This window comes from Acomys minous (assembly GCF_964271855.1).
Source record: "Acomys minous genome assembly, chromosome: 4".
NCBI classification, from domain to species: Eukaryota; Metazoa; Chordata; class Mammalia; order Rodentia; family Muridae; genus Acomys; species Acomys minous.
In genome coordinates this window covers 62208292-62226594 of record NC_140486.1, presented here as the reverse complement: position 1 = coordinate 62226594, position 18303 = coordinate 62208292, and the positions used below count along the sequence as shown (strand labels likewise).

At 40.4% G+C, this 18303-nt stretch overlaps 1 protein-coding gene across 1 annotated transcript in view; it reads left to right on the top strand.

Annotated features, from left to right (window-relative positions):
- The window catches only part of ASXL3 (ASXL transcriptional regulator 3), a 182225-nt gene that overhangs the window by 16692 nt on the left and 147230 nt on the right, over window positions 1–18303 (top strand). The window contains exon 2 of the mRNA XM_084780434.1: window positions 13447–13533. Within this exon, the coding sequence (XP_084636560.1) occupies window positions 13447–13533 (87 nt within the window). The remainder of the gene's footprint in view (window positions 1–13446; window positions 13534–18303) is intronic.

Sequence of the window (18303 nt, the reverse complement as noted above, 5' to 3'; positions counted from 1 at the left end):
TTCAAGAGGCCCATTGAATTTTTTCAAATAGCATGAAGTTATATACAGCCCCTGGCTTGTTACACTGTACTTTATATTTTAGTACTGATGTAATTTATCTGGAGAAGGCACCCATTTCACAGGAAATTTCTTTCCTACAAAAGAATTTGGCCTTTATACATCAGTGCAGGTGCTTAATCATAACTCTTGTAAGTAAAGCCACCTCTTATTGTTGGAAGCCACACAGCAGAATTTAATCTTCCAGTTTAAGTTTCCCGTCATACATACTCTGTATGAACATGGGCACAGATAATCATCTAACATGTTCTGTATGTCCAACATTGGGTAGTTATGTTCTAAGTTTGAACAAAATTGTAGTTACTGTCATACACAGAATTTTCCAATGTGTATTTTGTACTGGGAGAACTGGTCCCATTAGAAACTAGCCCTCCCTGTCTGGAGCTGAGGGAATATAAGAGAATACTATCAGGTAAAATTTATCTTTGCATATGGTTGAATAATATCAAATGGCAAGCTGTAGGAGAAGTGTGAGTAAGACTTTCAGCAAGGGATAATTTAGAGTTGGCTTATGGGCAGCTCCTTATATCCAGTTCCCCCTTCAGAAGATAAACATTCTGACCACGTCAAAGTTAATATTTTTTTTTCATCGTGGTGCTAAAATGTGGCATTATAGAACAATTAGCTTCCAGCCTGGTAGTAAGCAGGACTCACCTTGTTAAGTCAACTGAGGGACTCTTGGCAGCAGCAAGGACTATTCCATAAGGAATCTCGTGTTGGTGAAGTTAAGTTTTGATGCTATGTTGTTCCTTGGATGAGTCCTGCCTTTGTGTCATATCAATAAATATTGATGGGTTGAATGATTGAAACCAATTCTGCTGGCTGTGTACTTTGATCGGTGTAGTTTTCATCTTTTCAGCACATGGTTTAAAAGGCAGGACTAGAAACCAGAGTAGGACAGAGAGGACTGGAAAGCTTGGCCAGCACTGGTGTAGCTGGTTGGGTATGTAGCATAGAAGGATTGTCTTCTGAAATTCCCCTTGCTGATCACATTGTAGACTTAGCTTTCGAGTCTCCTTCATCAACACAAGAGAGACACATGGCCAACATGATCACGTTCCCTATCCCATGAGATCATTGCTCAAAAGTTTAGACCCCCATAATACCATGGAGCAGGAAAATGATTGGTCCTCCACTGGTACTCCTCTCCGGCCATCTCTCTACTCCACCGTTCATCATCTCTTCAGCACACAACATGGCGGTTCCCACTTAGATGTTTATGGGAATAGCCATCTCAGAAGGGGTTGGCCAATAAATTGAGCTACCAGTTCTTCCTCGTTACATGTTTATCATTTCATTCACTAGGCAAACTTCTGCTAAATGCTTATCGTGAGTGGGTCATAGACATACCCTAGTAAACACACAAACTCACATTCCATGCTGGTCACTCCTCATGGCCGCGGAGTACCATGATGACTTCTGGGAACAGGCAAGGCAGACACCTTTACTACATAGATGAGAGCACATCTGAATGAAGTTGAAGGACAGATGGCTTTGTTTCGTTCCTGTGAAGCTCCCTCCTCCTTTTTCTGGAGGAGAGACAGGAATGGTGTGCTTTATTTTAACTCATTATGGTGTATGGATATGCTTGGTAAATATTTGTTAGTGAGTTGCTTGTGGGGTGGTGGTGATGTAATTGTCAAGATAAACGCTGTTTATGAACTGTGACATCATAAGCTCTGTTATCTTTGTCCCTGTCAACATGTAAGTGGGCAGAATCACATAATTTTATATAACAGTCATTTTATGTAATTATCTAAAGATACATTCAACAGCTAATTCTTCCTGGCAGATACATCTGAATGCTGTGTCATTTCAGACCAGTACTTAGGAGTATCGTTAAGAAGATTTCCTGACTTAGATTGAGTGATGATTGATGTTTGCTTTAGAGAAAAGTCAATCCACCTCTATTTCCTTTTTTTCTGCTGTGTATGACAGTATCTGGCACATGGCTTTTTTTCATGTCAGAGGATTCATGTCCACTTGCATTTTGAACTGGGTTCAAATTAGTTATTAATCATCATAAAACATACAGTAATATATGCTTAATTAGTATGGTATATAAATGATTTAATAAACTTACTCTATTTGATTTTATAATCATACAAATTAAAGATTAAGATGCCCTTTGTAATTTCAATCCAGAAGTCATGGTGTTAGGTAAATTGCTCAGTGGTGGTTAAGAGCATTGGATGCTCTTGGAGAGGATCTGAGTTCAATTCCTGGTACCCACACAGTGGCCCATAACTATCTGAAATACTAGTTTAGGGAGATCCAATGGCTTCAGGCTTCCTCACACATTGTATGCAATGTGGTACGTAGACTCACAACAAGCAAGACACCCATACATGTAAAATTTTAAAAAATATTTTTAAAAAATTCAGAAGTCAGAGAAGAGCATATACATCTCCACTTTTTTGTTTGTTTGTTTATGTGTGTGTGTGTGTGTGTGTGTGTGTGTGTGTGTGTGTGTGTGTGTGCACTATATACATTGAGATGTTTGTTTGAGTGCTTATTTGTGTGGAGGCCAGAGGGCAACATCATCTGGCTTCCTCAGCTGCCCTCCACCCTATTTTTTGATATAAAGTTCAACTTGCTTTTCTGTTGCTGTGATAAAGCACTTATCCAAAGCAGCTTAGTGGAGGGGAGGGCTTACTTCAGCTTACACTCCCAGGTCCCATCCAGTGTTAAGGGATTCAGGACAGGAACTTTCAGGGAAGCCACAGAAGAATGCTGTCTCCTCACTGACCTGTTCTGAGCTAGTTTTCTTACAGCCCAGACCTACCTGCCACAGGATAGTGCCAACTGCAGTGCAATGGGCACTCATCCCCACATCAGTCATCAATCTTGACAACCTCTTCCGGACATGGCCATTGGCCAGTCCGATTGGGGGCACTTTTTCATTTAAGGGTCATTTGAGGCTCCATTTCCCCCAGATAACTATTAGCGGCTACTGTTCACACTAGACCATTTTGATGATTCCCAACGTCTCCACATATTGCTGCCTCAGAACATCAGCCTCTCCAGAGGCTACCTTTGAACATGTACCCCACTGTGATTTATATTCACATGCACAGGGGTGCATCTCCTTGTGGCCAAACATACTTCATAAACGCCCAAGCCTGTCATTTGTAAATGTGGATTTGCGAATTATATCCACAGTTAGTAATATAAGTAAGTTTTTATTAGAGAATACAGTCATCACTTAATCGTATTAGATCATGGAAAGATCTACCTGGATTATTTCAAATGCTATTCTCAATCCTATTTTGTGTCATGTTTAGGATTTTATGGGAGGCCCCACCGTGTGTCTTCTAGTTTTCTGTGTTTGGTTTCTGGAACCCTCATTGAGGATGCCATTTCTTCTACTCGGGACCATGAATAATTTGATGTGAAATAATTCAGTCACTTTAGAAATATGAAACATTTACTTGATCTGACACATTCTAATTCTTTCACTCTGCTAATTTGAGTTCACTGTTTCTACATTTTAAGATGGTCTTGATATTAGGACAAGGCTCTAGCCGAGTCGGAGAAACTCCATCATCTGATAGTACGTCTCAGGTTTGAAGCATTCTATGTATGTTCCTTTTTTTTTTTTAATAGATGCAGGTTTCTTTTTAAAGAGCTGTAGAAAGAAAACTAATGCAGAGAGATGTGACACCAACTACAGAGGAAATAAGAAACATTGAAGGAGTTTACTGATAGGCCATGGAAAAATGTGTGCAAATAGATCCGAGAACAGAGATGAATTTTTGAGATGGGATCTTTCACTGAAACTGGAATGCACTGATTTGGTGAAGCTGGCTAACCAGCAAGCTCTAGGAAGTGGATTCTCATCCAGAAAGCTCCATTTCTCCATGATGCTGTCTTTGCACCGGGACTCCAAGTGCACACCAACCACTTTCCAAATGAAATGCTTGCTGGGGCTCAATCTCAGGTCCTCATGATTATTCAGTGAGCCCCTCACCAACCAAAACATCTTGGAGTTTTACTGTCATTTTTAAATCGAGGTTTCTAATGGACCCTGTGTGATGGAGTTATTACAATGAGTACATGACCTCATATGGGTGGTAGCATGAGGCGCATTGTCAGTAATGGGTATTAGTTTTTAAAGGGTCTGTGTGTGTGTGTGTGTGTGTGTGTGTGTGTGTGTGTGTGTGTGTGCGTGCGTGTGTAATATCTGTATGTTGTGTAAATATATGACATGAGTATATATATAAAATGTACATGCTTAGAGTGAGAAGAGAATCCCATGTGCCAATGTATACATATGGAAATCACAGGACCACTTCAGATACTGGTCCTTGCCTTCCACCACTAAAGGCATCATCCATTCATTGTTATCCACTATAAACAAACTAGATGGTCCTCAAGCTTCTGTGGACTCTACTGTCTCAGCTTCCCATCTCCTTTCAGGAGCACTGGAATGACAGACAAGCATTATGTCCAGATGCTTGGGGATTCGAACTGAGGTCCTTGGGTTTATGTAACAATCACTTTACCCACTAAACCACTCCCACAAGCCTCTGGTAGTGTTTTTAAGAAGATAAGAGGGCCAGACCTTTGAAATCAGAACTATTAAGCCTTATCTCAACTCTAAGTAAAATTCTAGAAATTATTAAACAGATGGCTGTAAGCATTTACAAATGGAACTTAAGATCCCTGGAAGGCATGATGGATTCTCTCAGCTAATTCATGTCAAACTAAATTAATTTACTTGTGATAGGATTATTAGACTTACACATCAGGAAGATATGCCTGTTAGAGCTAAATTTCTGCCACTCATTTGACTTGATTCTATTGTGAAACTCTTTTAGAAGTGTTGGACAATTATGAACCAGCTGATAGTATAATTAAATGATTCTGCAGCAGATTGAGCATCTATAGTCAAGAATATTGATTGAGTAATCATGATCAGCTTGGAACTGGTCCCCACCGGCAGCCACAGACTTTGTTTTCTATTGCCCTGTTTGAGTCCGTTGTGCATAATGTAGAGACATGCATCAAGTGTGTGGGTCTCTCAGAATGAAAAGTGAGACTGAACAGCTGCACTACAGAGTGATGGGATGAACTTTATAAGCTTAAACTAATAGTCTGCAGTTAAAAGGACAAAATGGCCCAGGATCAGTGGCTGTTTGTTTTTTTGTTCTGCTTTGTTTTGTTTTATAGGATTTTCTTCTCGGCCCTGTGGGAATCTGCTGGAAGAGATATCTGGGTTTTGGTTTTTTTAGCAATCATATTGGAAAGTAATATTTGTGACTAGTAATATTTGAGAGGCTACAGAAATGGATTTAAACAAGTGTTGTAAAGGAAGATGTGTATGTGTGAATACATATGTTTATATATACACATATAATGTACACATACATAAATGTCAGTTTTGGAAAACACAGCACATATCTTTGTAACTTTAGAATGTTAGAAGCAAATATCAGAAGACCTGGGAGTTTTAAATAAGGACCTTCATGAAATGACTGCCGACAAGAGCAGGTGTCATGTTGGCTTGTAGTTAGTATGCCTCTAAGACTCAGATGGTGATTGATCATTTCTCTCTATTGTGTACTTATTAAGTGAAACATTTTAATTCTCATGGAGTCTAGTTTATATAGTTTAATGAATGTCATCCTTAAAGATGTGAACTTTTGTGACATTGGAATCCTGAAGACTAAACAATGCAGGGTGCTTTGGATAGTTGAGACTGAAAACATTGTATTTGTATTTGGTGAGAGAATATAAGATTCTGTGAATCTAAAAACTAGTGGAGACATTTCCCTCAGTAATGTTGAAAATGCACAGTAGCCTATTGTCTGACTACATAATTAAGGGGAGCTATTTGTGTTGTTATTCAACATAGTTTATTCATCTGATTTTAAAGATTTGTGTTTGCCCATGTGTGTGAACAAACAGACATATGCCCACAGAGGCTGGAAGAGGTGGTCAGATCCCCTGGATTTAGACACACAAGCAATTCCAAGGTTCCCAGAGTAGGTCCTGGGAATCAAAATTTGGATCAGCAGTGGAGAGGAGCAGCAAACACACTTGACCAATGAGCCATCCCTTTAGCCCACAGATTGTCTTTTATGATTACATGTTTAGACATTGATTATAATTTCATATTATGTAACTCTTGTATATTCAAATATAACAACTATGAATATTTGGAAGAAGAATGCACAGATTTTACTTGATGTGCAGAAAAGGAGTTTTGGTATATAGTGGACTCTGCATAGAATAGACTGTTTGCAGAGTATGTCATAGGAGAAATATACATATAAACCTACCTACCTACATACATACATACATACATACACACATACACAAATACATGTAATCATTTATGCAGTGATTATCCCTTTTACTTTTTGGAGTGTACGTACCATACCTCCTAGGTGTCTTTCCCTTTCTTTTTCTGCATAATAAAAACATCATACCTGCCATGGTGACACTAGAAACTATAGAGCGCGGCTCCCTTGTGAATCTCTGCTGGAACATGTTTTGCCATGGCAAGAGGATGAGGGCGGAGGCTGTCTGGCTAATGTAATAATACCTATTGTTCATCATTTTCTTAAGCCTCCCCTTTCTACGGTGATGGGAAGGTATTGACAAGATCTGTGTTTAAGGCTGAATACGAAGTGCTCCCCCTCTCAATGCTATTAGCTTATTAACTGTCATTGCTGTAGGAAGTCACTTGGCTCGTTGGGATGATAAGTGCTTCCCATTCATTATCCCATTCAGTCCTCAGGACACTTTTTATGAATGATGAAGTGAAGAAACTGAGACCCAGGGGGTCACACATATTAGCCAATATCGGACAGTGGCTCGGGGGCTCTTGGTTTATCTGGCTCTGAAACTCATAACCTACATCATAATTCTATAAAACATTCCAAATACAGAATTAATCACACCCTCTCTCCAAATGACCTCGGCCTTGATTTCTTGAAACCTATTTAGCACTGCTGCAGTCTAGGGATGTAGATGTGAATGAGGGCCAAGGTCCTTGCTCTCATGAGGCTTGCAGTGTATTGGGAAGATTATCATTAAGCGGGTACATGAAGTCACGCCAGGCTTGGCAGGGCCTACTGAGGAAGCGTACGGCTTAACCCATTATGTGGGTGTTCAAGGAAGCGGTGGATCTTAAGTGTGAGAGGCTGGAGAAGGCTTGCGAGTTGGATCTTATATTGCCTATCTCAGTTGCAAAGCCTTCACGTTGGAAAATGCGATGTGCTTGTGGGAACTGTAACTGGGGAGAAAGGGTCGACCCCAGCATCTAGAGGCTTTGGCCAGCCACTTACTCCCTGTAGGATTGAGATAAATTATCTTCATGTTGCTTTGGGGTAAAGTAGGGCTGATTCTCAGGGAAGTTATCATTATATTTTCTGTGTGTTTTTTTTTAAGTCACACGCTCGTGAATACTGATGCAGCATGTAATTTTCCCATAAAACACATTCTACTAGGACAGAAAATTGTAAGCATCATCTTTAAACCCTTAATTAAGAACCAAGTATGCTAGGAGTTGAGAACAATCTATTTTAACTGTGGATACAAGGCATTTGGCAGAGTGCTGTGATGTTTGAAATGATTTATTTTCTCATGTGAATACTGCCAGTGATCTAAATCCTTGTTACAACAAAATCATTGGGCCCTTTGAATGTTGGAGTAATAGGAACAGGAAAAGGCTGCAGGAATTCTGGGGTCTGTGGTTACGGTGCGACAGTTTCCTTGAAGATCTAGCACACAGGTGTTCTGTAGTATCAGCTACTTTTACTAATTTGATCATTTTTGTCATTATTGTCACTGTCTATACAGGCTCTGTTCTTCCATTTGGTAGTTTTATGGCTCGAAACCTATTAATTCAACCCAGGCTACCACAGGCAGGACAGCTTTGTGTTTAGGGCGGAAGAGAATGATGGAGTGGCACATCCACTTACGGCAAAAGTTATGTGAAAAATACTGCTACTTTTCTCATCCTGGAAAAGTAGGATCAGGAGGTGTCTTCTGTTAATCTCACAGAATTTCTTTAAAAAAAAAATCAAATCAAATAACCATACCACATGAAAACAAATAAAATAGTAAAAGTGTGAAAGTGCTCTATAGCTCCAACTCCATAATCCTTTGTCCAGGATGCAAGGTCACTAATATCTAAACCCTGTGATGAGTTGCCAGTATGGATTAGAGGAAGATCGTAACGTTAGTAAAAGAAAGGAAGCCTGGTCATTGTTACCCATTTAGGATCACACAAAAGTCAACTCTGAAATGACTTTTTAATTGTGAACTTTGTATTTTGTCACTCAAGGAAGTTATCGCTCTCAGAGATCCAAAATGTTAACCTTAAAGAGGACACTGGTCTAATGTGTCTATCTTAGAGACATTTGCAATGAGTTTTGTATTTGGGAGGCACTAAATAATTCTGGAGGGTGCCTTTAAATGTCTGCCTTGGGATCCAGGATCAGGAACGTACTTAAACAAAGCAGCATTTTTCACATAGCTCATGCCTTAAGTGGATATTATGCCATCATTCTCCCTAGATCACTCCTCCTTATATAGAGAGGTGTCCTCTTCTTGAAGGTGTGCTTCTCCTGGGCCATGCTGTTGTCTGGAGAGGTCATTGCTGGGATGAGATTATATGAGCTCAAGGGAGAAGACCAAAGGCATACTCCCCAGTTCTGTGAATTTGTTCACTTCCGGTGAAAAATAGAAGAGAATGAAGAGAATGTGTGATTAGAAAGCCAATGAGTGAATAACACACACACACACACACACACACACACACACACACACACACACCTTGTATTTCTGGTCAAGGAGAGTCACTTTTCTGAAAAGCTATATTGTATTTGGAATTTTTTGTGGTTATGGATGTGGAAAGAAGTAGATGAGAAATAAAACACAAAACAAAACAACAACAACAAAAAAACTTAAGAGAAGCAAGTTAATTTCCAGAGTGTAAGAGCAAAGTGGGATCTCAAATATAGCTACAATATGGTCCAAAAATCTATTTCACAGAGAATTAGAAGGATGCTGATTTAAAGATCGACCATTGAGACACAGTCTGAGTTGCAGAGGAGATGGGGGCATCGGGCCAGTTGTTTCCATCCTTTCTTGCACTGCTGGTTCTAGTAAATTTGAATACATGTTTCCTGAGCAAAACACAATAATATCAAGAGGATATAAATGACAAAGCAATTCGTGTTTTCAGCACGTGTTGTTATGGAATGGATTACAAATATTCACTCTCTAGCCAGGGTAAACAGTGTTGGAAAGAGAGACAAAACAGAAGCATTCAAAAGGAGAACAATTAATATTATTCGTAAAACACAAGCAAACAATCCAGTCCATTTATGTCGTACTGTTGGAGCTATTAGGAGTTCAATTACCAGTTTATATAGATAATAATTAACATAATTAACTGGCTTTTATAGCATTAGCAATAAAAAGTGAAAATATTACAGAAGAGTTACTCATAGTTACAGCTGAAAAAATAAGAAAATAGGAAGGCTATTAAAGGCATTAAATAGTAAATGAAACACCGGACCTTAATTTTTTTCAAAATGTAATCAAATGTTTCAATTTCAGTCTCAGTTTCCCCTAAAGAGGTGAACAATGCGGTGCTTAGTGAGGAATCAGGATCTCCCAATGCCTTGTAACATAGAGTCTCTTGAAGTGTTACAGCCTACGCAACAACTGGTGCGCTAATGGAAGCAGCAGCAACCCAGACAAGCCTCTGAGCAGTGCTTTCCAAGTTAGTCTGGGAGTGAGCATGACGGTCTGACTGCCCCTGCCCAGCTCAGCAAAATCACTCTCTCTCTCTCTCTCTCTCTCTCTCTCTCTCTCTGTGTGTGTGTGTGTGTGTGTGTGTATGCGCGCACCCACACCTGCATGTGTGTCTCCCCTCTCTGCTTTCCTCTCCCCCTCCCCCTCCGCCCTTCCCCTCCTTGTTGGAAATATACTGTCCCACATGCTACATAGTAGAGGCTGCCTCTCTATAACCATGCATGATGTATGAATCCCATCAAAATGGAGAAACATGGCTGACTAATAATAAATGGAGGAGGATGTTAAGTTAGAATTTCACCTGGGCATAAAATTCAAAATTCATTCAATATTAAAATGCTGGTTGGCTTGACCTTATGCTAGTTTTGTGCAGGCAACAACAGCTGCTATGTGTTTGTGAGTGCAGTGGTCCTGTCACATCCACGTGACACTGGTTTGCTCTGGCCCTCCCCAACCTCTGGCTTTTGCAATTCTTTTATTCATTTTTCAGAGAGGGACCCACATCTTTAGGGAACGGTTGTGATATAGATGTCCTGCTTGTGGCTGAGCACCCCATAGTCATTTATTCTCACCAACCTTTCTCCATTGGACAACTCCACACTTGGGACTATATGAACAACACAAAGTGGAGAAGATAAGTTATTTTTAAAATGAATACATGAAGTTGGGGCATAGGAGGTGGAGGGTGATTTGAGAGGATTTAAGTAGAGAAATTGAGGGTTAATATGATCAAAATACATTGTGTGGAATCCTCAGAGACATAATCAAGTAGTTATTCAAAAGAAAGTATACTTTGTACGAATTAAAATGAACATCGCTAAGGATTGACATGAGAATTGACAGTGCCATCCCTCTTTCAGTTCTCTGCGTCCTGTGTGTGATGCAAATGTGATAGCTCAACCTTCTGCCCTGGCCACCTCCTATCATGGTTGCCTCTGTAACTGCAAGCTACAATAAACTCTTCCTATAAGCTGAAAAATAAATGAAACTATGTAAGAAGCTTTCATGGAAAAAAAAGGAAAGATTGTATGTACAATATAAAAGTCTAAAATAATCAATAAGAAGGCAAAGATTACCTCATGGCTACAGGCTTGTTGGGTGTGATGGGCTGTTTATTTGGTATACTGTGGGGACCTGAGTGCTTGGGGTATACCTGTACTCTGAGTGAGGATCCCCAGTTGTAGTGTACAGCAGGCTTGCCTGTGAGTCCGCTTGTGTCTTTTCCATGTGGGGCATCATTTTGATGGTGTCAGTGGTCTGTTCAGTGAAAGGAATTTCTCCCTATCTTGTGCTAATATCCAGTTAAGCTTGTTCACACAACCTTGTGCCCTCTCCTCTCTCTCTCTCTCTTTCGGGGATGGAGGGTGGCTTCTGATGTCCTCTGTAGTGTCATCTTCTTCCTTTCCCTCTTCAACTTCCTGATGCAATTCTTGGCACTTCTACTTCCTTTGTAGAGCAGGAAGTGATATCATACAGAAGGGAACAGGGATGTCCATTTTTTAGGAGCTGCTGTGGTGTGCTGAGGGGCCTGGACTCAGGAAGAGAAACACATAGCAGCTGTTGTTGCCTGTACAGTGAGTAAACCACACTTGTAAAGGCACCCAAATTTCTGTTAAAACATTATCTAGAACAGGAGAGTTCCCTCTTTAGTCTTTTACCAGACTGAACCACTTGCCTTTATTATTATTACTATTATTATTACAATTATTATTATTATTATTATTATTATTATTATTATTATTATTATTATTGACAGGGTTTCCCAGTGCATTAACCCTGGTGGTCCTAGGCTCACTTTGTAGACCAGGGTGGCCTTGAACTCACAGAGATCCACTTGCCTCTGCCTCCTAAATGCTGGGATTAAAAACATGTGCCACCATGTCAATCTGGTGCCAGTTTAGCTCAGTTTTCCTCCCTTCTGCTTTGCTCTCTTGTCTTCCTTTCTTACCATCCTGTCTTCCCTGTTTCCTTGAAACATGCTTGATCTGCCCTGAGAGGTCATTAGTGTTCCAGAATTACTTGTCATGTGGGATGACCCCCGTCCCCTGTAGCGTCTCCATGACCTCAGCATGCCCTTTCGGTGATTCATAATTATACACTGCTCTGCCTACAATTATCACTTTTGTTTTGCTCTCTGTGCTCTTTCCCCCTCTTTCAGCCAAGTCATGTAGTTTCCTCATTGCTTCCTCCTCCAGTATTTGTCTATTTTACCCTTCTGCCAGTATAGTTTCCCCTAAGCTTCCCTGCACTTACCCATTTTCAGATTGTCTCTCCAGGGCCATCCCCCCCGTGGGGACTATTTTCCTTTCCCATTGACATACTAGTTGCCTTGCTAGATGTTGCTAATATTTCTTTATCCTTTAAATGGCTTATCAGCTGTTAGCAAGTAACGATCAAGAGCTGGGCAATGGGAAAATGGTCTGAGAACCGAGGAGTGGCCCGAGGGTGAAGAGGAAACACCTGTTTACCACTCGGTGACAGGCCCCGTTGATCCTTAGGATCATGGAAATTTCATTATTGCTGGTAGAAAGATATCACAGACCTATTTTGAAAAGATTAGGAAGGCTGTTAGTGTGGCCTCTTATTTTTTCATTACCTCTGATCCTTCTGTTAAATAAGGAGGAATGAGAGGTTTAGTATCGTTAAGCTGTGTGGGGCCATGGCTCAGGCATGAAGCTCTACTATACGATCTCTTTTGGTTGTCATCCACCTTTGGAAAGCAGCTCATTGTAAAGTTACACGTGCCTAATACGGTCCCTGAGATCGCTGAGGGATGAGGGGCGTTCGTTCTGCGGCATCCCATCCTCCCCCACGTGGATCCGAAGCCCTGAATAAACAGAAGAACTTACTTATGGCCTTGATGTCTGTGAAATAATCAGGGGCCTTGTGTGTTCTCTGCCTCCCCGCTTAAGACGGGCATCGCCCCAAAGACAGAGGATGACAGGAGAGGAGGGAAGGAAAACGGGACTGGGTTTAGGCAGCCAAAGGGGGCTTGATGGAAGGAGGGAGAAGCTCACTCGACATTAATTGGAAAAGCATGGTGAAGGGAAAGAAACAGAGCTGAACTGGTATGATGCACGGCGTCTCGAGGGGCTTTGGGCTCTCAACATTAGGTTTATTTTTTTCCTTGTAAGGAAAGTCTTGTCAAATCTCACATGGTTGTTTGTTGTTTTGTTCATTGCTGTTGTGTTTGGGTTGTGTGTTTCTATGGATCTAGGGATGGAACAAGCACTTCATCAGCCTGAAGGTGTGTCTTTAACGAGAGCACAGGTGATGTCAGGAACACAGTAGTATTTTTGTTCAACTACAGAACATCATCGCATGCTTTGGGTGATGTGTTTTCTTCAGGTTTTACACGGCTTGTATGACACATTTGCCTTTGTGACACCTTCTAAAAGAATTCACCTCCCAATCTTCCAGAATGTGCTAATTTAATAGTCCAGGTGGGAAAGAATGTCTTCTGAGCTGTGCAGTGAGGACTTACTTTGGCCTGAAATTCTCTTCCTCTTTAGAACGTAAGGAAGAGATGGTGTGATTCATGCGAGCTTTCATCCTGCATGCTTCCACGCAGTGACCTGGGAGTCTCGTGTTCATTTTTGTTTTGTTCTGTTTTAGGCACTAGAAAAACACCCCAACTCCCCAATGACAGCAAAGCAGATTCTGGAGGTCATTCAGAAAGAAGGCTTAAAAGAGACAAGGTCAGTATCCATCATAAAGTTGTTTTCTGTTTCGCTGACTAATAACCGCCACTAGTGAAGCCACAAGCACATCTAGAGTTAACATGGTAGTGGATGATGAACTAACTACACACACATTCTCTTCTGGTTGCAAAATACTTAGGTGACCTAAGATCTCTCCAGAGCTGTCTGTTAACATAATAACCACCTTTGGTGGATTGATACAAAATCGTCTTTAGTAACAAAGAAAGACATTGTAGGTTAGCCCCATGTCAGAGCCTCCCCCTCTTTCTCTCAGGAGGAGATAGTGTTCCTGAAATTAAGCAATAGACGAGAAACACTTTTACAGGCTTAATAGATCCCGGGATATAAAGATGAGCAGACTCCGATAAAATTCAAAGGGCCAATAAAATGTGGCTGAAAATTTAGTCCTCTTATATTGAAGGCCTCTACTCTGAGTGACTTTTATCAGATAGTGAGCCTTTCTATTTATTTTTTAATAGTGGCTTTATTAAGATAGGATTCACATATAATAAAATTTGCCCTTTGGTATCTTGTGTCTGCAGCCATCCTCGCTATTGTAGAACATTTTCACCACACTAAAATGGTGTTCTGTACTTACCGCTCTCCACTAGTCACCCCTGCCACTTTAGCCACTAATCTTTATTGTCTCCATGGTTTTACTATTCTAGCATTTTCTATAAATTGAACTTATGTAAGTAAATATAGACTTCTGGCTTTCCACCTCAGTGTTATGATTTCAATAATGATTGTTATTCCAATGTATACCAAGATTTCATTCCTATTTGTTGCCAAATAATTTTCTGTTGTATGAATATACCACATTTTCTTTACTCACGGTGGTCATTTATGTTTATGTATTAATTTTACAGCTTTGGTTTTGGCCAGCTTTTCAGAACCACACAGATAACACCCCTCAAAAAGATAACAGTTTATTTTCACATGCATAGTAATCATGTTGGTATATATATATATATATATATATATATATATATATATATATATATATATATATATATATATATATATATATAATGTTTTTCATCAGCCACGTTATAGCACATAGATTTCTACAAGTTCTGGCATGAGCAACATCATACTCACAATGGTTATAAGGTGATGGAAAGTAAACCCATTGAGATACCTCTTAGTGCTTTGATTTTGAGATAGGCAGAGAGGAATGAAAATCCCTGAGTCCAGCTTTTCTTCAACATGGATTTCACCTACGATTCCTTTCAAATTGGAAGCGTAAGCACCGTTAGTCTGCAGCAGTTTGAATGGTCTCTTTTTCAAGTCAGATCCATAGACATTCCAAGTCAGTGGGGTGTAGGATACCTGTGTTCAAGTTTTCATTTCCATTTTTGGGGGACATTTTCCTGGCCTCCACAAGGAAATAGAGTGAGATGATATAACTGCACTGTGTTATCAGTCTGTTTCCACAGTGGTGGCAACAGTGGGAGGCCAAAAGCCGCACGGTAGGAAATCCGGGTTTCTGCTAGATATCAGCATGAGAAATTAGGGAACAGGATGGGGAAATTGACAGCTTTCTCTTTGCCAGCCTGTCGATAATCCTAAAACTATTTATGCTATTGAGGAAGCATTGGAAATGTTCATACCACAGCCAAAGGAAACTCCAGAGGGAGTCACCATCTAAACAATGTCTAATGCATGAGCTTTGTCCCAGGGAACACACTTATGAATTGCACTCCTAGAAAGCAGATGCTTGGAAGTGGTCCACTAAGATGCTCATCTCAGGGCTGGAAGGATAACTCAATGCTTAAAGTGCGCATGACACAAGCATGAGGAACTGAGTTTGTGTTCCCAACAAACACGGAGAAGCCTGGGTGTGGTGGTGTGTGCCTAGAATCCCAGCGCAAGGGAAACTGAAACAGGAGGATCCCCAAAGTTCGCTGGCCAGACAGCCTAGCTTATCCCATGAACTAAAGGTTCAGAGAGAGATGTTGTCAAAGTAGAAAGTGGAGAGTGAGAGAAGAAACCCAAACTGAGCTCCGGACTTCACATGCGTGGACACTCATACATGCATTCATTCATGAACATGTACACACGTGTACACCAAATAGACACAGATATTCTTATCCAAAGGAGCGACTGCCACTGTTGTTTTGAGCTTGCTATATATGGTTATGGCAGGGTGGTCCTCAACAGTATTTTAATTGCCATTATGATCACAATACTAACATGCTGTGTTTTCAAACTGCTCATTCTTGAAGTTGTGCTTGAAATGATCTTACATTTGTGCAGTTAACAAAAGCAGTCAAAACTCTAAAGCGAAATGCCTTTAAAGAGTAATTAAGATCAGTGAAATGGAGCACACACCTTTGGGTGTTCCTAAAATCATCTCCCCTAGGTGCATCATAAAGGGTCCTTCTATGTGTTACTGGGTTACAAGTGCTAAATGGACTGGTGCTGTCATTAAAAGGGCTCTGGCAGGCAGCTCCCAGGTGGAGACTAGGGAAGGGAGAGGCAAAGAGGAAGACTGCCATGTTCATCATCTGTAAAGCCAGCTCTGCTTTGGATGGCTTCCGACATGCATTCCATGTTTCCGTGTCTTTTCGCTCTTTCTTCCCTCTCTGCTTTTCTGTCAGCTGTGACCGGCTACACTCTGCCCATGTGCTTCTGCCCAATCTTCCCTTGATTTCTAGTTTTAGGTTACCAGTTACAATAACCTCTAAATTAAACCTATATAGAATCTGGATGAGTTTGGAGTCCTCTTCTACGTCTCGTGTGTTGGCATAGGGAGCAGGTGCTAACATTTGTTTTGCCTGCATAATGTACTGTTTTGGCTAGTTTCGAAGTTCTTAGATGTTTCCAAATATTTAAAGTAGCTGAATAAATGAAGTGGAGCTGTACGTGTTTTTCTTAGGTAAAGTTTACACATTCCCTCATCAGGAGGTCAACCCTGGAGGACTAATTCTTCCTGTTTATTAATGAGGTGTTTTCCATGAGATGCAAACAGGTTAGAGATGCTTGACCGAGTACAGACAAGTGATCCTGGGGTTTCTCACGCGTCTTGAGTGTTCTAAGGGTTACTAGCAATGTTAAGCATCTAGGCACAGTCCACCACTGTCCCTAGCATTCCCATGACAGTTTCTGCAGGGTCCCTTAGCATTCCAAGCACTTAATTAAGAACATCCCTATAAAGCACTGTGGGGTCTTTGCTTTTCTGTCTCACCCCTGCCACTGGTCTAGCTGCACAGCAATTCCGTGAGGATGTTTTCCTTGGGTGTCACTAGCTTGTTAAGGGCAGAGAGTATCCAACCCTCCTGGCACTCAGAAGATACTCAATAAATAGTTGTTGAATAAATAGTCTTTTTCCTCAAGATGTTAATTTGATGGCTCCCAGTGAGGACTTTGGCATAGAGTCAGTACTAGAAGCTTCTTGCAAACCAACATTCTGGAGTTTATATCCTATTTGAGAACTACTGTTCTGAAATCAAAAAGAGACTAACTAGTCCGCAGCATCCCCATTAAATGTTTGTACATATTGACAGTCTGAGGAAGACTACTTGTGACCAAGAGAAGCATGGTTCTGGAGCTTATTTTTTAGACATTGTAATTAATTAAGGACTGGAGAGACAGCTCAGCAGTTAAGAGCACTGACTGAACTTCCAGAATACCAGGGTTTGCTTCCCAGGACCACATGGTAGCTCACAACTAACTCTTAACTCCAGTTTTAAATCATCCAATGCCTTTCTGGCCTCTATAGATACTAATTCATGTGATATACAGACACACATGCAGGAAAAACAGTCAGACATATAATTAAACACCTAAGGAAATTTATAATTAAAAACATCCCAATGTCAATTATTCTAATGCAGTTAATGTGGATATTAGAATAGTTTTAACAGATGAAATAATGATACTTTGACACTTGTGTGACATTTTATACTGACTTTTCCTCTTTGAAAGTGATGCTGTAAATGAAATATTTTTAATGTAGACATGATAAATAGAACACAGATTTTGTTTGTTATCCCCATGTTATTTATGAAACATATAGACTGTGATTAAATTCTATCTGGAGAAGCTAGAATGTAGTCCATGTATAAATTAAAAAATATATCTGAACATAGTGAATTGCCAGACTGTTGTTGGAAAGTGGGAAATGCTGTCACAGCACAGTTTCTACAGACCGGTTTTCTTTTCAGTGAAGAAACCTTTGGTAACCTTACTGTCTTTCATGTGCCAGGATGAAGGAATTTTATCAATATATCTTTGTATAATAAAGTATCAGGTCCCTCTATGCTTATGTTTTACTGAGTCTGATGATACTTAGACTTTGGGTCTTTTGTGCCTATTGGTTGTCACAAGTGGTCAGTTGCAATTGTTCAGAAGACTGGTCAGATGGTCAGAGTCTTATAATCAAATAGTGATGTTGATTGGATGGAGGGGACAGTGGGCACACTCCACCATGCTGTGCTGCGGATGCACATCTGATACTCTGAATTCCTCAGCTAGGCATTTCCAGATCATCAGGACAGAGATGGACAAGCTCCCATCTGCAGTCACACATAACATTTGTACCCAATCCACATGTCTCAGAAGGTTGCAGGCTACCTCACTGCATTTTCTGCATAAGATTTGCTTGGTCAGAAGTTTCCTTTCTAGGAGAAACACATGAGTAGTTTTGATACCTCAGGATATTTCTTGCTGTCCTGTCTCATATAATTGTTAAGGTGATGCTCAATAAATAAATAAATATTATATTAGTATAACATAGCCAGAAGCTGCAAGGCCATGGATTTTGTTA